The sequence below is a fragment of the Pseudochaenichthys georgianus genome, chromosome 9, assembly GCF_902827115.2.
Source record: "Pseudochaenichthys georgianus chromosome 9, fPseGeo1.2, whole genome shotgun sequence".
Lineage (NCBI taxonomy): Eukaryota > Metazoa > Chordata > Actinopteri > Perciformes > Channichthyidae > Pseudochaenichthys > Pseudochaenichthys georgianus.
Genome location: NC_047511.1, coordinates 44151824 through 44173222, shown reverse-complemented (window position 1 = coordinate 44173222; position 21399 = coordinate 44151824). Strand labels below are relative to the sequence as shown.

At 42.6% G+C, this 21399-nt stretch overlaps 1 protein-coding gene across 1 annotated transcript in view; it reads right to left on the bottom strand.

Annotated features, from left to right (window-relative positions):
* galnt9 (polypeptide N-acetylgalactosaminyltransferase 9) overlaps positions 1 to 17569 on the bottom strand; it is a 218682-nt gene extending 201113 nt beyond the window's left edge. The window contains exon 1 of the mRNA XM_034090281.2: positions 16812 to 17569. Coding sequence (XP_033946172.1) covers positions 16812 to 17052 — 241 coding nt within the window. The 5' untranslated portion in view covers positions 17053 to 17569. The remainder of the gene's footprint in view (positions 1 to 16811) is intronic.
* Positions 17570 to 21399: the final 3830 nt, after the last annotated feature.

Genomic DNA, 21399 nt, shown 5'->3' with positions numbered 1-21399 from the left:
TGTAGTGTCTCTACTTTAAAGAGTCCTCTCCTGCTGATGTTCAGGTGTATATCAGTATGTAGTGTCTCTACTTTAAAGAGTCCTCTCCTGCTGATGTTCTGGTGTATATCAGTATGTAGCGTCTCTACTTTAAAGAGTCCTCTCCTGCTGATGTTCTGGTGTATATCAGTATGTAGCGTCTCTACTTTAAAGAGTCCTCTCCTGCTGATGTGCAGGTGTATATCAGTATGTACTGTCTCTACTTTAAAGAGTCCTCTCCTGCTGATGTTCTGGTGTATATCAGTATGTAGTGTCTCTACTTTAAAGAGTCCTCTCCTGCTGATGTTCAGGTGTATATCAGTATGTAGTGTCTCTACTTTAAAGAGTCCTCTCTGGCTGATGTTCAGGTGTATATCAGTATGTAGTGTCTCTACTTTAAAGAGTCCTCTCCTGCTGATGTTCAGGTGTATATCAGTATGTAGTGTCTCTACTTTAAAGAGTCCTCTCCTGCTGATGTCCAGGTGTATACCAGTATGTAGTGTCTCTACTTTAAAGAGTTCTCTGCTGCTGATGTTCAGGTGTATATCAGTATGTAGTGTCTCTACTTTAAAGAGTCCTCTCCGGCTGATATTCAGGTGTATATCAGTATGTAGTGTCTCTACTTTAAAGAGTCCTCTCCTGCTGATGTTCAGGTGTATACCAGTATGTAGTGTCTCTACTTTAAAGAGTCCGCTCCTGCTGATGTGCAGGTGTATATCAGTATGTAGCGTCTCTACTTTAAAGAGTCCTCTCCTGCTGATGTTCAGGTGTATATCAGTATGTAGTGTCTCTACTTTAAAGAGTCCTCTCCTGCTGATGTTCAGGTGTATATCAGTATGTAGTGTCTCTACTTTAAATAGTCCTCTCCTGCTGATGTTCAGGTGTATATCAGTATGTAGTGTCTCTACTTTAAAGAGTCCTCTCCTGCTGATGTTCAGGTGTATATCAGTATGTAGTGTCTCTACTTTAAAGAGTCCTCTCCTGCTGATGTTCAGGTGTATATCAGTATGTAGTGTCTCTACTTTAAAGAGTCCTCTCCTGCTGATGTTCAGGTGTATATTAGTATGTAGCGTCTCTACTTTAAAGAGTCCTCTCCTGCTGATGTTCAGGTGTATATCAGTATGTAGTGTCGCTACTTTAAAGAGTCCTCTCCTGCTGATGTTCAGGTGTATATCAGTATGTAGTGTCTCTACTTTAAATAGTCCTCTCCTGCTGATGTTCAGGTGTATATCAGTATGTAGTGTCTCTACTTTAAAGAGTCCTCTCCTGCTGATGTTCAGGTGTATATCAGTATGTAGTGTCTCTACTTTAAAGAGTCCTCTCCTGCTGATGTTCAGGTGTATATCAGTATGTAGTGTCTCTACTTTAAAGAGTCCTCTCCTGCTGATGTTCAGGTGTATATTAGTATGTAGCGTCTCTACTTTAAAGAGTCCTCTCCTGCTGATGTTCAGGTGTATATCAGTATGTAGTGTCGCTACTTTAAAGAGTCCTCTCCTGCTGATGTTCAGGTGTATATCAGTATGTAGTGTCTCTACTTTAAAGAGTCCTCTCCTGCTGATGTTCAAGTGTATATCAGTATGTAGTGTCTCTACTTTAAAGAGTCCTCTCCTGCTGATGTTCAGGTGTATATCAGTATGTAGTGTCTCTACTTTAAAGAGTCCTCTCCTGCTAATGTTCAAGTGTATATCAGTATGTAGTGTCTCTACTTTAAAGAGTCCTCTCCTGCTGATGTTCAAGGTGTATATCAGTATGTAGAGTCTCTACTTTAAAGAGTCCTCTCCTGCTGATGTTCAGGTGCATATCAGTATGTAGAGTCTCTACTTTAAAGAGTCCTCTCCTGCTGATGTTCAGGTGCATATCAGTATGTAGTGTCTCTACTTTAAAGAGTACTCTCCTGCTGATGTTCAGGTGCATATCAGTATGTAGAGTCTCTACTTTAAAGAGTCCTCTCCTGCTGATGTTCAGGTGTATATCAGTATGTAGTGTCTCTACTTTAAAGAGTCCTCTCCTGCTAATGTTCAAGTGTATATCAGTATGTAGTGTCTCTACTTTAAAGAGTCCTCTCCTGCTGATGTTCAAGTGTATATCAGTATGTAGAGTCTCTACTTTAAAGAGTCCTCTCCTGCTGATGTTCAGGTGTATATCAGTATGTAGAGTCTCTACTTTAAAGAGTCCTCTCCTGCTGATGTTCAGGTGTATATCAGTATGTAGTGTCTCTACTTTAAAGAGTCCTCTCCTGCTGATGTTCAGGTGTATATCAGTATGTAGTGTCTCTACTTTAAAGAGTCCTCTCCTGCTGATGTTCAGGTGTATATCAGTATGTAGTGTCTCTACTTTAAAGAGTCCTCTCCTGCTGATGTTCTGGTGTATATCAGTATGTGGCGTCTCTACTTTAAAGAGTCCTCTCCTGCTGATGTTCTGGTGTATATCAGTATGTAGCGTCTCTACTTTAAAGAGTCCTCTCCTGCTGATGTGCAGGTGTATATCAGTATGTACTGTCTCTACTTTAAAGAGTCCTCTCCTGCTGATGTTCTGGTGTATATCAGTATGTAGTGTCTCTACTTTAAAGAGTCCTCTCCTGCTGATGTTCAGGTGTATATCAGTATGTAGTGTCTCTACTTTAAAGAGTCCTCTCTGGCTGATGTTCAGGTGTATATCAGTATGTAGTGTCTCTACTTTAAAGAGTCCTCTCCTGCTGATGTTCAGGTGTATATCAGTATGTAGTGTCTCTACTTTAAAGAGTCCTCTCCTGCTGATGTTCAGGTGTATACCAGTATGTAGTGTCTCTACTTTAAAGAGTTCTCTGCTGCTGATGTTCAGGTGTATATCAGTATGTAGTGTCTCTACTTTAAAGAGTCCTCTCCGGCTGATATTCAGGTGTATATCAGTATGTAGTGTCTCTACTTTAAAGAGTCCTCTCCTGCTGATGTTCAGGTGTATACCAGTATGTAGTGTCTCTACTTTAAAGAGTCCGCTCCTGCTGATGTGCAGGTGTATATCAGTATGTAGCGTCTCTACTTTAAAGAGTCCTCTCCTGCTGAGGTTCAGGTGTATATCAGTATGTAGTGTCTCTACTTTAAAGAGTCCTCTCCTGCTAATGTTCAAGTGTATATCAGTATGTAGTGTCTCTACTTTAAAGAGTCCTCTCCTGCTGATGTTCAAGTGTATATCAGTATGTAGAGTCTCTACTTTAAAGAGTCCTCTCCTGCTGATGTTCAGGTGCATATCAGTATGTAGAGTCTCTACTTTAAAGAGTCCTCTCCTGCTGATGTTCAGGTGCATATCAGTATGTAGTGTCTCTACTTTAAAGAGTACTCTCCTGCTGATGTTCAGGTGCATATCAGTATGTAGAGTCTCTACTTTAAAGAGTCCTCTCCTGCTGATGTTCAGGTGTATATCAGTACTGTATGTTCAGGAAGAAAACAAAGGAGTCAAATGGAGGAATTTAATAGTTAATCGTAAATCATAGTCTATTTTATAAACAGTATTTCTTTATTATATGAACCTGAAAATGAAATAGTGATTTCAAATCAATGTATTGGAGGAAAAATACAATATTTGCCTTGAAAATGAAGTATAGTAGAAGTATAACATAGCATAAAAAGTTATACTTAAATACAGTAATTGAGTAAATGTATTTAGTAACTTCAAACCTCTGGCCTGTAGAATTTGACTCCACAGCTTTTTAAAAAATGTTCTGTTAAGTTTAACTTTTATTTTGTGAGACGTTTGTCTCCAAACAGCCGCTAAGAGCTTTCACGTTGTCACGTAAGGCAGCTGGAACACATCTGCTTCTTCCACTCACTCCCAAAGAGCCTGATGCATGTCACAAGGCGTCAATCTGAATCTCATTCAGTCCGAGCATACATCTGTCTCTGAGCTCCTCACAATCCATTTGTCCAAATCCCCCTGACGCCATGCATGAAACCCATCACAGATATCAATCACCCAGCAACCTTCACAATGTGTCTGATTCGGCCTTTAAAGCATATCTCAAAGTCAAAGATGACCCCATTTTTTATGAATGATTTAAGAGCAAGAGCGGATTAATGCGCGTCCAAAGTGATGTAGCGGAGTCCTAAATATTAATGGTGAGGGGATGCCGTGATCTCTTCAAGAAGTGGGGAAGAAGAATAACTGGATCTAGGTTGGAAGCCTTCAAAGCCCAAAACAAATCTATGAAATATTGAGAGCTTGGGAGAAGTGCTGCATTTATCTGAGCACTCGACAACAGCGTGTGAGGAGGATAACAACTGCGAGTTTCAAATTGTAGCACTAGACCCCCAAAATTACCTCTCAACAATGTATTATTTGTGTTTGTGCAAAGTATACAAGAGATTTCAAACAAGCTGCATTCTGTCAGTGGGGGTTCTCGACTGCCTTGCTTGGGTTCTTTCATAAAAACACACCTCAATTCATCCAATAAACCACTATTTTGATTTGATTAACAATAATACAAACAATAACAACAATAATACAAAATTAAGCAGTGTCAAATTGATATACAAAAATATTACTGATTCTAAGTTATGTATAAACAAATGATCGACTTGATTACACATCCAAAAAGTGGTGGGAAGAAGTTTACACTTATTTAATCCCCCAAAAACTAAATTATTAACATATATATCCATTTTTTATTTGAGGTAAAGGTAAGGTGTGTTTTAGTTTAAGTCAGGTGCATGAGATGGGAGCATGCGGTTATCCTGCTGCGCCGCACAACACGTCGAGTGAAAGGGATGTGTGTGGACTTAACATGCCACAAACGTATCGCACACGTTCGCTTACTTTCTAGCAATTCTGAAACATGCAACGACCTGCTGATGAAGCCAAAAAGATCACATCAATTGTTTGATTCTCATGAAGACAATCAGCAACCGTTTTGATTGATTAATAGTCAAAGTAATTATCTTAAAAAAAATTCTGAAATGCAGTTTGCAGGCTCTGAAATATCCGACGTATTTGCTTACTTTCCAACAAATCTGCACCATGCATCAAGTCCTTAATTAAATTATTACATAAACAGATAATAACAATAACTGGCAACTATTTTGATTTATTAATAGCTACAAAATTCAAAAATGCAATTTTCAGCCTCTCAAATAGTCAGATGTCCTACTTTTCCTCATATTTGATATTCATAGTAAATATCTTTGGTTTTAGAATGAGAAATAGATTTACTGACATCACCGACTGGAATGGGTATTTTTTGTATATCTCATTATTTGTTGACGTTTTACAGAGTTAGCGATTAATTGAGTGCTCTCGGAAAATAAAGGGCAGATTGATCAGCAATGACAATAATCATTACTTGCAGCTGAATAAACAAGTTCCTGGTAAAAATCTGAATTTCCATATTTCTTATCCTCGACAGTCACAAGACGACACCAACACCTACACTTCAAAGGACAATCCACAAAAAACAGAAACAGACAACGGAACAAAAAATAAATGAATAAATACAAATAAATCTGAATATAATGAGGCAAGAAACAGTCATGAGCACCTTCCTGTGTTAGGTCATAAAAGCAATAATTATAATGTCATCCGTTCAGAGTTAGCGCTCCTCAGACTTAACGCATCTGTATTCAGAAACGGTTGTCAAATATTTCGTCAAAATTCTCAGAAAAAGCTTGATAAACAACAGAGAGGCCGTGAAAACACATTTCCATAATCAATTACCCTGCCTCGCCTCTCCGGCCCTCCTTTATCGGATGTCATCATTACATGTTAGTAATGTAATCACCGCACGACTCGGGGCCTCCGTGTAAATAAGAGGAACGCTCGCTCCGGCTCAGATTGCCAGTATTGTCTGTCTGACTGCTGATTGTCAGGTTAGCCGCTGAATCCATTATCCTGATTCCTCAAGGCTGAGCAGAATTGATTCTTATCTGACTCTGTTTTGTCCACGAAAAACCTCATCTGCATACCGTTATTGGAATATATTTCAGTCTCCCTATAGCCTCCATTACACAGCGCACAACAACATATAGGCGACGTGTAGCGCTCAGATACAGTCAAGTGTGTGTCCGCGTGAAACAGAGACAGGGGCGACATTTTCTCATCAAGTCTTTGCCCCGGCGGCTTAGCATATAAACAGCTCCCGGGGTTTTCTTTGCCATAATTGGGCATTACAGATAAGAAGCATATCTGGAGCTGCAGGCGGCCCGCGAGGCTCGCCATCCCATCATCACCTGCACGTGGAGAGTGACATGCATGGAGGAGGAGGAAGAGGAGGAAGAGGAGCTGAGGGAGAACAGCTGGCCCGAGGAAAGACTGAAGGCCAGCGTTTCCAATTGCAGAGACAGTGGAAGAACGGGAAGCTGTGATAAGAAGGTTGGAGTTATCTGAGTCTATTTGACCTTAAAGGGGACCTATTATGCAAAATCCACCTTTTGATGTATTGTATGTGTGTCCCCGCCCGGTGCGTCAGGGAACTCACGCAGCGTCAGAAAGTAAAACCCTCTCTCTTTTCCTCCGTACCCAAATCTCTAAAAACGGGGCTACAACGGAGCTGATTCAGATTTGCTGCAGATATGACGTGATATCTGAAATGCGGACCCACGGCACTATCAGAAAGTTGCTATCATTTTTTTTATTATTGGACGTAATATGGTCTTTGTTTACATTAGCAAGCAATGGCTAACACTCAGAGCTAGCCTTTAATGCAGAGAGTGTGTGTGAAGAAGCTGGAAATAAAAAAAGGAACTCACCTTGTGGTAAACCCGCAAGAGAGAAAGAGTTTGAGCTCCGTACTGTCTCAGAAATAATCCTTGATGTGGTTTAGAACATGATATGGCGTTTAGTCACGCAGCATTTAGCTCTCCGTAGAATCCTGAGCAGGCATTAGCTCCGCCCCTCTTCAGGACCCCGAATCTGTGTTTCTTTGACAGTATTTTGAGCAAAACACATCATAAACATGTTTTTAGATATTTTTAGATATTTGAGACCCAAAATATAAGCCTAAAAATAGCATAGATGGAGACCTTTTAAGAGGATTATTTTTTGGGCATTTCTAATTAAAGTGAGAGAGTAGTAGAAGAATGGGAGGCATTGAGAAGAAGGTCAGGTATTTATCTGAGTCTATTTGACTTTAAAACTAGGAAATGCTTATTTAAGAAGGATGTTTTTGAATACTTTTTGACATTTTTCTTCACATATCGAAGACACTTTTTAACTTTTTACGATGCTATGTACATTCTCAGAGATATTGAAGTGACTGTTATTTAGTATATATTGATTGTTGTGCTTTTATTTAGGTCTTAATGTGTGCATGTGTCTTTTGATTGTGTATATATACTGTAGGTATATACATATTTGTATATATATTGTATTCGGGATTGTGGGAAACGGTATTTCGATCTCTCTGTCTGTGTACACACAAACTGAAAGATTAACAATAAAGTTGACTTCAATAAATCAAATGCTTTGACAGAAAACACATCCATCCCAAAACTGCAATAAGCCTGTCCAATAAGATCACATTCACCTGTATCGTACTTGCACAGAGTCCAAGTACGAAGGCCTTAAAATACATTTAGCTCCATAGTAAAGTGCTCTGTCATAAAGTGCTCTGCCTGCCATCAATGATTGGTTGATTACAATCAGCAATATCTGCTTTTCAGAAACATTATTTTTCGAGCATTTTCGGTGACAGACCGGCGGAAGGGAAGCAATGAAAGAAGGTCAGGTAGTTTCACCCGAGTCTAATTGAGTGTGGGGCTGACCTTAAAGCAGGCATGCAGTGTATTTTCCAAGCATTGTTGTTCTTGAAAATTGTCTTTGCAGCTTGACATCAATCAGTAAATCAAATGTTCACACAGACATGTTGGATGTGTGGCTGCAATAATTGTAACACTGTTCCCACAGAACGAAGACACGACATCTCTCAAGTCTTTTTCCAAATCTGACCCAGAGTCATATCGTTGTTCTTCATACTGTCTGTGGATATTCTGTACTTTAGAATGTGCTTGTGTGTCTGTTGTGTGTTTGTATATGAGGGCTTTTCATTGGGCACATGTGCTTTATATCTGAGCTGAAGTCAAGAGAAGTCTGTGTGTTTGTTCTGTGCTTTTCTCTTAGGGTTAGGGTTGCACTCTCGTTACATTACACGTCACTTGTTAGACGCTTTTATCCAAAGCGACTTCCATACTCAATACTGTGGGCAATCCCCACTGGAGCACTTTGGAGTGAAGGGTCTCATGGACACAACGACATGCTGCCTGCAGTGGGGTTTGAACCTGTGACCCCCTGAACACCAACGCACAACCCACTGCACCACACACCTCCATTACATTAAATGATATCTGCATTTTTCCGATGAAAGAGATGTAGAAGAAAGAGAAGATGGGATGAGAAGAAGGTCAGGTAGGTCTGATTACATTTAAGTCTGACCTTAAAGGTGGGGTAGGTAAGTTTGAGAATCCGGCTCGAGATCGCTAGAATTTGAAAATACACAACCGGAGAAAATCTGCCACTTCCTCACAGAGCCCCTCCTCCAACACACACGAACGCGCACATGACCAATGAGGGCATGAGATAAGTTTGTGCCCCGATGGCAGGCTGACAGGCAGGTAGGCCATCCAGTTACTTTAGCCGGGCCGGCTTTTTACAGCGCCACGGCTTCTACAGATGACATTTATTTATGGATTTGTTGTCAAAGCACTTCAGATATTCATTGCTATCGGGATGTTACGAGCATTCCATGGAATATAACAAAAAGTGTATCTCGAGCCGGTTTCTGAAACTTACCTACCCCACCTTTAAAGCTAGGGTATGCAGTTTATTGAAGAAGCAGTTTTGGTAATATATATATTTTCCTATTCACTTTACAGCTTGACAGGAGAGAAAAAATCAAACGACAAAAAAGCAAGATTTTTCTTAGTGTTTCAAATATTAAGACGTCATACTTTGTTCTGTTTTATATCGTATTCGATTGATTAAGACAAAACATTATTGCATATTTGAAACACATGATAATGAAATGGACCCTTCTGCATATGAATACTATTGTTCATAACACGTTTTCCTAAGTAAACGTTTGACTTTTACGTCGGCTGAGTATTTGTACACTGTAGTATACGTCATTCTACATTGAAATGATCAAGCAGAGAGTGTTAGCAAACGTTAATCATATTTGTTTTCTATTTTGTTGGGAACGGAGATATATGAGGGATTTTGTTTCTGTATTGCTCACATGATTTCCTGAGTACCAAACAGTACCAAACAGTACCAAACAGTACCAATGGGTCCAACATGTGAACACAAAGGTTAAGTTAAATATCAGCTGGAAATATGCATTTGTATCTCGTTCTGAAAAATGGCTGCTAATCTTGTTTGAGTGTATTGTTGTTTAACCCAGCCACTTCATCAATACCTGCGAGGAGGTATTTTCTGGTTCTAATGCAGTACTTAGTCAGATCGTTCCTCCATAAGCCTGCTAACAAGCTTAAAGCCCCTGATTACTGGAAGACGGGGCACGATAACCCTCACGTTGATCCTACCTGCGCAGAACGGGCCGCTGATAAAGCCTGACCGTTGTTTTCTTGTTGGTCTGGTGACCATCCATCAGGCGACTATTAAAGAGGAATTTTGCGACTTGTTTATGTCCTTCTAATCTAATTGCACCTTGCTGCAGCTCCCGTGGCACGCAATTGGTGGGCAATAAACAACAGAGGCAATGGGCAATTACTTCATATCGCTGGCGGACATGGTAACAGTTATTAGCGCGCCGAGTCCTCCTCTCACCGTAGTTATTCCCAATGGCCGCTGAGTACAATCTGTGGTCTGTGCGCCATTTAGAAAAAAGGGGCAGTGACCTGGGATATGAGGGTATGATTAAGTACGCCATTAAAGGAATGGTATGCTCATGACACTCATTTTTTAAAAATTATCATCCGATAAAACAGACCAGTCTCTGCCAGTCTCTCTTTTTTTTTTTTTTAATCCGATGACATTATCAGTGATTTTAAACTGATTATATACCGAAATAACATCAACACTGTGGGCGCCGCCATTTCCCGGACGTGACGTAATCCATGCGTTTGGTTTTCGAAGACACGTTGATCTCCATGTTATTTACTGTAGTTTCTCTATTCAAATATGCCTCACTGTATCGCGAAATATTGCCACAATTCGGATAGGAACAATCCACGGAATGCTCGGTTCCATCTGTTGCCAAAAGGTAAGCATAAGAAGTACATTCGGAGGCAGTGGCTAGCGAAATGTGGCCGGCCCGAACCGAGAGATTTACAGGCTCATGTATGCAGCGAACATTTCACATTTCCGGACGACTACTCTGAGAGTATGATCAAACATAACATGGGATTTAAAGAACAACCATTACTCAATGGAGATGCAGTACCATCGGTCTTTCTGGTGTCATCACCGACCAGGACACCAGTTCGGCCAGTAGAGAAATCGCCCTCTGCAAGTGTGAAGCGACGGAGGAGCAGAAGTAGTGCTCGGAGTAAGAATAAGGTATGTTATAGCGCATTTCCATTGCAGCGGCTAGCCCCGTTTTAACGTCCAGGCCAGGACAGTTTTTGGTGGCCTCTCCATATAGCGTAGTACCGGCTAGTATGTATTTCCCCCCAGTTTTTCCGGCTCCATAAAATCGTGATTCTATGGCCAGGGACAACGAAGCTGAGTATGCTAAACTAGAGAGGGAATCGCTAGCAAGGGTGGTACTACATGCATACATATAGTATCTTATATAATCTTCCCATTATACACACATGCATTTCCAAACATCTGGACTACCTATGTTGCAAATGTATTATCTTTTCAATTTACACACGGCATCTATTGCACGTCTGTCCGTCCTGGGAGAGGGATCCCTCCTCTGTTGCTCTCCCTGAGGTTTCTCCCATGTTCCCTTTAAACTGGGGGTTTTCTTCGGAAGCTTTTCCTTGTACGATGTGAGGGTCTACGGACAGAGGGTCTAAGGACAGAGGGTGTCGTATTGTCATACTGATATGTATGGCTGAATTCCCCCATCCAATCTCTTCACATTGGTCAAAACTTGTTCCTCTGCTGACGAGTTCGAACTGAAATACTCAGCCATGTTTCCGTGTGTTGACAAAGTGAACGCATGGATGACGTCACGACCATCACGTGACTACTGAAAATGGCAAACATGGCGGCGGCCAGACGGAATATACAGGTCTTGATAAAAAAGAGCTATAAAATCATTATTTACCGGGGAATATCGCTGATTTCTTCAGGGTATGGTTTAAACATAACGTTTCACTAAATACTGAAGTTTTGATTAATTATCTAATGAGTGGACCATTCCTTTAAAGACCTCGAGACAATTCACGGAGGAATGGTGACAGCCAGCGAGCGTTCGCAGCCTGGGTGCACATTGCCGCTGTCAAAGAAAAATGTACGTAACTGCGAGTAACTCCTTTTATGTCCCAGACTCGGGGCGTGTGCAAAGAGAGACAGTCTGCACAGCTTGTTTGCATATTGTGCATTTGAATTTGCCAGGATCACACTGAACAAACTAATGATTTGTGATAGCTCACCCTGACGTGGAATAGAATCATTACTGATTTAATTCAGACTCACCCCAGCGGCAGGTTCATGATGCTTTTATTCTCTTGTATAATGTTCACTGGGAAGGCATGCAACAGAGACCGCTGTGCACTTAGTTCATTGCTTGCTCCTCTCTTCAGCTCATAATCGTCCCTGACACTCTCCACTTGTGAACGACCTGCAAACACTTGATACAAAAGTGTACCCAGCCTTACAGTAGAAGAGGCGGTTACCCTTCAGCCAACGCTCAGGGCAAAAAAGTCAATCACCAATTACACTCAAAACACCAAATAAAAAATCCTGCATTTTCAAAATCCACCCACTCAAAATTGGCACGGGAGAAACTGATGATTCATGTTAAAATGTTAGCATGGTTGACCTCATTGTAAAATGTCAGTCTTTAAAGAGTTCTGCAGACACACTGTGGTTTCATCCCACAGCAGAAACACTATGTGGGGGTGCATTGTCTCTATATGAAGCTGAGAGGGGGTGCATTGTATCTATATGAAGCTGAGAGGGGGTACATTGTCTCTATATGAAGCTGAGAGGGGGTGCATTGTCTCTATATGAAGCTGAGAGGGGGTACATTGTCTCTATATGAAGCTGAGAGGGGGTGCATTGTCTCTATATGAAGCTGAGAGGGGGTGCATTGTCTCTATATGAAGCTGAGAGGGGGTGCATTGTCTCTATATGAAGCCGAGTGGGGGTGCATTGTCTCTATACGAAGCCGAGAGGGGGTGCATTGTCTCTATACGAAGCTGAGAGGGGGTGCATTGTCTCTATATGAAGCTGAGAGGGGGTGCATTGTCTCTATATGAAGCTGAGAGGGGGTGCATTGTCGCTATATGAAGCTGAGAGGGGGTGCATTGTCTCTATATGAAGCTGAGTGGGGGTGCATTGTCTCTATATGAAGCTGAGAGGGGGTGCATTGTCTCTATATGAAGCTGAGAGGGGGTGCATTGTCTCTATATGAAGCTGAGTGGGGGTGCGTTGTCTCTATATGAAGCTGAGTGGGGGTGCATTGTCTCTATATGAAGCTGAGAGGAGGTGCATTGTCTCTATATGAAGCTGAGAGGGGGTGCATTGTCTCTATATGAAGCTGAGAGGAGGTGCATTGTCTCTATATGAAGCTGAGAGGGGGTGCATTGTCTCTATATGAAGCTGAGTGGGGGTGCATTGTCTCTATACGAAGCTGAGAGGGGGTGCATTGTCTCTATATGAAGCTGAGTGGGGGTGCGTTGTCTCTATATGAAGCTGAGAGGGGGTGCGTTGTCTCTATATGAAGCTGAGAGGGGGTGCATTGTCTCTATATGAAGCTGAGAGGGGGTGCATTGTCTCTATATGAAGCTGAGAGGGGGTGCATTGTCTCTATATGAAGCTGAGTGGGGGTGCGTTGTCTCTATATGAAGCTGAGTGGGGGTGCATTGTCTCTATATGAAGCTGAGAGGAGGTGCATTGTCTCTATATGAAGCTGAGAGGGGGTGCATTGTCTCTATATGAAGCTGAGAGGAGGTGCATTGTCTCTATATGAAGCTGAGAGGGGGTGGCATTGTCTCTATATGAAGCTGAGTGGGGTGCATTGTCTCTATACGAAGCTGAGAGGGGGTGCATTGTCTCTATATGAAGCTGAGAGGGGGTGCGTTGTCTCTATATGAAGCTGAGAGGGGGGTGCATTGTCTCTATATGAAGCTGAGAGGGGGTGCATTGTCTCTATATGAAGCTGAGTGGGGGTGCATTGTCTCTATATGAAGCTGAGAGGGGGTGCATTGTCTCTATATGAAGCTGAGTGGTTGCCAGATGCCAAGCATAACTCAAATATCTGCTGAAGCTCAGGCGTAACGACGAGATCATGCAGAAACAGAAACACTGTGTCAGGCTGTAGGACACACGTAACTCTCTAACATCACCACCAGTCAAAAGAAGATATGCATACTCAGTATTGGAAAGTAACCAAGTACATTTTTACTTTAGTACTTCCATATTATGCCATTGTTTGCTTCTACTCCACTACAATTCGATAGCAAATATTGTGCATTTTACTCGACGACATTAGTTACTTTGCAGGTTCAAATTATAATTTTGAATAAAGATATGGCAATATAATAAAGCATTACAGTTATCTTCACCTTTACAGTCTGCCAAATGTAATAGATGTACTAGAACATTCATCCAGTGATATAATATATATTATTCTGAAAATGTGTCTTTTACAAGTAGTAGTACAATTATGATCTGGTCAATCGCTTAGAGATGTCACGTACAATGTGTTGGAGCGCTATCCAAAAGAAGCACAACTGTTACATAGTGATGTCATTATGTTGCGGAAGTTAACGAAGGAGTTCAATGGAAGTGTTTCATGCATCTATAAAGAGAACGGATTACAGCGTTCGAGGCGGGACGGCGAAATGTCCTGCCTCTCGAGAGCCAAATGATGGTATCTCGACCAATAGAGAGTGCGCACTTGCTTAAGCCCCGCCTCCTATCTGCAGCGTCACGGTTGATCACAGCTCAGTCAGAGGTAAAATAACTCTTCTTCTAGTGCATCTTACAACGTGTAGACGCTGTGAAAAGTGTTCGTACTGGGCAGTTGAATAGCGAACAAAAAAAGAAGTACCCTCTGATTTACAGAAGTCTCTTTCACGATGGAAGTCAACGGGAAAAGGTGTTTTGGGGCCCAAATTCAAATTAGGGGGGGGGGGGGTGGTTTCGGAGAGAAAGATAGTTTGTTCAATGTCACCCTGGCAAATTCAAATGCACAAACAGGGATTCTAGCCTTTGCAGACCATTTACATGCACTAGAAAGCCCAAAAAGCAGAATACCCTTTACGTAACAGTGCTTTTTCCGCCGAGACAAAAACACATTTTCTGCAAACAAAATATTTTTCTAATCTGTATATTCTTGAATTCAGGTTAAAACAACCTTTAAAGACTGGATGGTTGTTAACAGGTAAACACATACTGTATCTGTGACCTCTACTGGTGGCCAGCATGAAAGACAACACACACACACACACACACACACACACACACACACCCTTCCTCTGCCGAGTCCCCATCCCTCACAGCCTGTGTCAGTATAATTTACACAGATGATAAAGTCGCAATTTCCCAGGAGTCCAGTAAACTGGTGAATAGAAATGGACTTTGCTGATGGATTATAAATCATTCATAACGCCGTGCTATTCCAAGACAATTCCCCATTATTTACCTTGGAAACAAGACGGTTTGGCTTCAGGAGTCTCTGGTTTAAAACACGTCCTTAATCACAGCTGTGTGGAAAGGTCAGAGGTTTGATATGAAGCGATCGCGGCTGCCAAACCAATCAAATGCTCAAGCTTCTGTGTGTGTTGTAAGGTAGTATCTCTGTTGCATTCTCATACCAGAACAATCACTTTGAAGTATGCCAACAAAGCAGTGTGAGGAAATATCGGTTGTGATCCCACTTAGACCCAACATCCTGTGGGTGGGGGAGACCTGTGAAGTCAAAACATTACTCTAAATCCAAGAGTCACTACATCTTTCTCTTGCACATCATTGTACCACACGTGATCACTCATACATCCTGCTTTTAAAATCATGATTTGATTTGGTCGTTATGTCCAACTTCTTCTAAATGATTGTTTGCCACCTACATACTGTGTGTTTGATATGTTCATGTCAATAAAGCTTCTTTTTCGATCAATTGAATGTTTGAAAATAATTGACAGGGGTTTTTGGGCGAGGAACACATTGGGATTTTAGTCTTTGCAGACCATTAACATGCACTAAAGCCTTTATTACACACTACAGGAAAGAGGAAACCCCAAAGATATACATCCTGTATGTTCAACTTCTTCTTGATGATGTTAACATGACTGTTTAATTGTTTACTGTTTATCTGTTTACCACCTGGGCTTTGTGTTGGATACGGTCATGCCAATAAAGCTTCTTTGGATTTGGAATTTGAATATTTTTGTTTTAGTTTTGACTCACAATAAGTGTGGCTTTGTATTTCTGTGTAGAGCACTTGGTCTGGAGGTTTTAAAGTGCATTATATATCGAGGTGGATTGGACAACAAACAACGTTATAGGATATTTACACCTGCATTAGAAGACGTGACTTTGCCCGAATATAAAATGATTGATGATGATCATATTTCAAGCAAAATAGTTTGGCTGACTTTGCCTTATCCTCTCACATATGGTAGTAGATATTATATATTGTGGTTTTGCACATCTGGTCGGACAAAACCATTTCAAGACACTGGGCTCCGGAAAAATGTTGAATCGATTGACTGAAAATAACTTACAGATGAATCAATAATGATGTATTAAGTTCATATGACATCAATAATCATGTATTGATTTAATCCAAACCAAAAATGTACTGCTATTTACCAATCAATTACTCGTCTGGTTTATAAAATACATTTAAACATTGTGTGAATATAAGTGAATATGAATCTGGTGTGATCTATAAATGGATTTCGAGAGGCGTTTGCTTCCCTCGAGTTATTAAACGCTGATGTGTTCTCTATATTAATTATAATGACTTTGACAGTTGGTAGATCACATATCAAGGTCAGTCTTCTCAAGCATGACGGATGGCTTTGACATCAGTTGGGATTGTGCAGATCTTAGAGGAGACCACAATGAGAAAGACAATCACATGAAACCTGATTTTAAAGGTTGCCGTTCTGCTGAGGAGACAAACTGTCCCACACACTATGTCCATGTAATGAAATACCAGTCATTCCTTTATAGCGCCATTACATCAGAGTCTCCTTCAAAGCCCCACACAGCTTGTTAAATCTGATCTGTTTCCTCCGAGTCTTTACACACAACTCCAGGCATCAAGAACACTTAAAGCATAAGTTAATGTGAAGTTTACTACAAGTCAATTGTGGGGTCAGGGGTGTTGCAGTGCGAGAGGCTTGTTAAAGTCACAGCCTCGTAAAGTCTGTCAACACAATAATCACATCGCACTGTAACCCAGCACCCTGCTTCATTAGCTCCCGAACAGGCTTTGGAGGCAGCACTCACAACACTGTGGAGAATCGGGCTGATTCCACACGGCGGACAGAAATATGCATGAGTCATGCTTCAAATCCGGGGAAGAACACCCAACCTATAGCTCAGTGCATGTGGACTAAACACATTCTGGATTTTTGGCATGTAAAGCCAAAAAAAAGTGCTTTAAATTAGACAAAAACTGCCAAAAATCATACTTTTCAGTCGTGGTTATGTCTCTTATGCTGATCAATCCGTTTCCCTACCGTTCAGCTGGTTGTAGACCACGTCCTCCAGCCTCTCCAGCCTCTGCAGAATAGACTGCCTGTCCACCAAGTTGGAAACTTTACCATTCCTGGCTCGCAGCCTCTGGTCGGACATACGCCCCATCTGGATGATCTCCTCGGACCGGTCCTGGATCCTGCAGTACACCGAGAACAGGATAATCCCCACGAACACCAAGATGTTGACGGTCAGCAAAGTTTTGATTTTGCGTGCCACGGCCATGAAAGAGAATAGTGTCCAGGCTGACTCAAGTCAAGCCCAGCAGTTGTCCATGTGCGGTGGCCTGCTTTTTTTTGCCCACCTTCCTGTGTCTTGTTGCGGGAGGAGGATTTTGGGGGAGAGAAGGTCAGGACCCGAGGAGCTGCGGGATCCCTTCAGCACGGCGGACAGCGCACTTTTAGCGGGGCATCTCTCCGTCACATCGACACTGAACCTGGGGGAGGTTGCTCTGCTCCAGCCGGGGGTGAGCGACGCTTTTCGCGGGAGCCTCAAAGCAAAAGCTGCTCGGTCGTCGCTACATATTACAGGCGAGAAACGACGCCAGGGAAGGCATGCATCCTGTGCAGATCAACATATTCCCTCCGTGTTGCGATCCTTAGCCCCAATATGTCTCCATCTTACGGCACATGCACTGCAACAGCCGCTCTTCTCGAAGCATCCTCTCTGCTATCCTCTGCCTCGCGCTGTGATAGCAAAAGCGTTACACGATCCGTCCCGCTCTGCAAATATGAAGTCCAGAGAATATGTGCATGCTTCAAAAACAAGGCGGCGTTTCTCCTCCCTCCCTCCCCCTCTCTCTCCCTCTCTCTCTCTCTATCTCTCTCTCTCTCTCTCTCTCTCTCTCTCTCTCTCTCTCTCTCTCCCTCTATCTCTCGCTGTGCCCCGTCACTCCATTATGATCATGATTGTTGTGGTTGTTTGCCCGGTCTGAGAGCAGCTTTCCCCCTCAGATGGTGAGCTGCAGCCGGGCATGCTGTCTCTTCTCCTGCGCGCTCAGTCAGGAGAGGAAGCGGCGTCCTGACGTGCAGAGGCTCCTTCATGAATATTCACGCGCTGTGTCGGGTAAAATAAACAGCAGCTAATACTTCCACTCGGTAGATCAGCGTATCAGTCAGGGAAGTGTGAGGAACAGATTTTTAGCGATTTGATCCGTGATGCGAAGGTTAACAGTCTCCATCTCCACTCCTAATGCCATTGCCAGCAGCGGCTTAAAGCGTTAGTGCTTCACATATATGGGATTACATTTGCAAGCTGTTCAACTGGCCCTGCAACACATGCTTGGTCAACCTCAGGAGTGAAATCACCATCTCACTAATCACATGCTTGGGGGGAGCTTTAACTCCATCACATTAGAAGAAACAAACACATACTGCACTGAGTAAATAACCTATTTGTAATCAAGTCCATTGGAGGAACATTGCTTTGTGTTTGTATTTATTTATTTTTAGTACAGGCAAGAGATACAAATGGAGGACACAGCGGTACGATGAGACGACAATTACAGCTCACACACACAATAATCAAACAACAAAAGTTGTTATACCACATATCGTGCTAAAGGTAACATGTTGAAGTCTATCCGTTGAGTTCCTGGAAGCCATGTGCAGAGCTCTGGCGGAATGTGCTCAGGGCGGCAGCAATCTGGAAGAGTTGCCGTTGTCTGATGGACTTTTTTGCAGAGACCAGTGAAGACAGTTGCAATTATCAAGCCTGCTAAAAAGAAAGGCATGGACCACTCTAGACCACATGTGTCAAACTCAAGGCCCGGGGGCCAAATCAGGCCCTTGGTGGATTTAATTTCGGCCCGCAGGATCATTTCTAATTAGATCTGGCCCGCCGGTATATTGCACGACGCACACCTTCACTCCATCCTGAGGGTCTCCTCCGCTCAGAGCCTGAGCCCAAACATTGATGACCGTGCACCCTGATGAGATGCCAAGTATCTGAACTAGCATCACAGAGCAGCACACTGAGTGTAATGGATGTTTCCTTCTGCACTTTCTCTCTCACGACAACAGGGCGGTTTGTTCTTTGAGGGAAATGTTTTTTTGAAGCTGTTGTCGGCCTGTGGGAAAATGTACTCATAAGTGTAGAGGAAACTTCTGTGTAGCAATGCAGTGGGCAACACACTCTCACTCCCTAAGCGTCCAGGAGCGACGTTTGGTCAGTGTCCGTGGCGTGCAGTTGTGACGCTCCTAGTCTCCTTCAGCGTCATAAAGGGACGCACATAGCTTTCAACTGATTGCAATGTATTCCCATCTGCGGCGGGATTTGACGCTCATGGAAGCACGGCATTCGTTTGTGTCGGCTGCCCTTAAAGGCAATGTGAGCGTCCGTTCCCATTGGATAACGGAGAATTGTACACCCGAAAGTAAGTACTCCTCTTACTGTCGATTGATTTTACAGTGATATCTGCACTACTCATCGACTAAAAAACACCAGATTATCCTCGTTAATTACACAACATATATTGGACCAAACGTCGCTTAGGGAGTGAGAGTGTGTTGCAGTGGGAGTCACCGACTCATGAAGGAGACACGGGAAGAGCAGGAGCTTTGATGTCAAACACTGATGGTTTATTTAGGAGCTTCGGCCGGAGGATTCACATCACAAGTCCAAGAGCCAGAGGTTCTGACTTCACGGTAGAGTTGCCACGTCAAATCTGGAGCGCCTCTCTCTCGTCAGCCCATTTAACTGGTTTCAGAGAGTAATCAACATATTTGAGAAGATAGCCTAAACCAGGAGTGGCCAACCCGCGGCTCTTTGCCGAGTCTCATGCGGCTCCTCAGTTCATATCGAATTGTAATTGTGTTTTTTGCGCATATGTATCCCAGTTCACAAAGGGTTAACAACACACAAGTTCCAGTCCAATCGTGACACAGAGTTTTCAACAAAGAAGTGCTTTAGCCAATCAGAATGCAGATCCTGCAGTACTGGAGGCGGGCTTTACTGCACTCGCGATGTGACAGTGAAGAGAGATCTGCTTCCGATCGGCAGAAATATAACTCAGATAAAACCGTAATAACTCAATATGATGTTGTCAAATCAAAACGGTAACAACGTGTGTGTGTGTGTGTGTGTGTGTGTGTGTGTGTGTGTGTGTGTGTGTGTGTGTGTGTGTGTGTGTGTGTGTGTGTGTGTGTGTGTGTGTGTGTGTGTGTGTGTGTGTGTGTGTGTGTGTGTGTGTGTGTGTGTGTGTGTGTGTGTGTGTGTGTGTGTGTGTGTGTGTGTGTGTGTGTGAGAAGGCCTGCTCCCGGAAAGCTGGCAGCTGACACAGAAGGACTCCCGAATTTAGTGATTTGCGGTAAAGAAATAAACAAGAGAGAAAGTGCATCTCTGTCAGCAGAGCTCCTGTCAGTCAGAGGATTGGGTACAAGTTGAGATGTCACGTGAGGAGAATGAACTAAAACACACTTCATTTATTTACATGTATTGGTAAATGACGGCCATGCATGTGTGCGTGAGATACAGACAGAATAAAGGCCAGGCATATTTGTATTAAATGATGTGCCCTTTCATGCATTTGAGCCCCTTCCACATCCTCTGCACGTTTCAAGAAGCAACATGCAGTAAGATAACTACTTTTTTTTAAATGTTTTGAACTGAGAGTTTGTGTTTCAGAAACAATATTAATGATTGACAATAACTGGCCTCTGGACTTAATACTGGTGGAGAGGTGTAAGTCCATTTCTGTCAATATCATGGACTGTGACATTTATAGGAAATCTGGCTGAGCGGAGGTACATGTTTCTGTGTGTGAGAGGGCGTGTCTGTCTACGCGTGTGTGTGTGTGTGTGTGTGTGTGTGTGTGTGTGTGTGTGTGTGTGTGTGTGTGTGTGTGTGTGTGTGTGTGTGTGTGTGTGTGTGTGTGTGTGTGTGTGTGTGTGTGTGTGTGTGTGTGTGTCAATTATTGTTCATTTTTAGATTTTAATTGTGTATGTGTGAGAGATAGAGAGGGGCACTCAGAAAGGCTGAGAGCAAAAGAGAGAAGGAGAGAGAGAGGTCGGGGACATCATACACCCAGCATGTGGGCCTGTGTGTGATGTGGCTCTTTGCAGTAACACAATGATTGGCTCTTTACCTCTGATTGCTTGGCCACCCCTGGCCTAAACAGTTGGGAACACTGAGACACTTGCGCCTGACACTTATAGCCTCGAAGATTTCACACCTTGGAGTCCACACCGAGAAGGAAGTGTCCCAGTGTACCCACAACAATAAACCATCTGTGACCTAGGGTTGCCCGGTCACAGAATGGGAACAACAACATTATGGCTGAAGCAGCCTCTCTCCTTAAAGGGGATAGCAGACGTCAGGGTTGGTCATGCACGACATATCTAGGAGAGGACAATTATTTCCCTAACAGTAAGAAATGACTCTGGAAAAGCTGCAGATAGAGCCATAAGAAATGAATGCAACTGATTATTTAATGTTTCATGTTGTTTTTATAGGCAATAATTTAAGCTTTGTTAGTTCCACGTTTAATATGTGGAATAAGTTCATTTAAGTTTTTGCAATAAACATTGAACCAGTCCGGCCCGCATTTTTTTATTTTGGCCCACTGTGTATTTG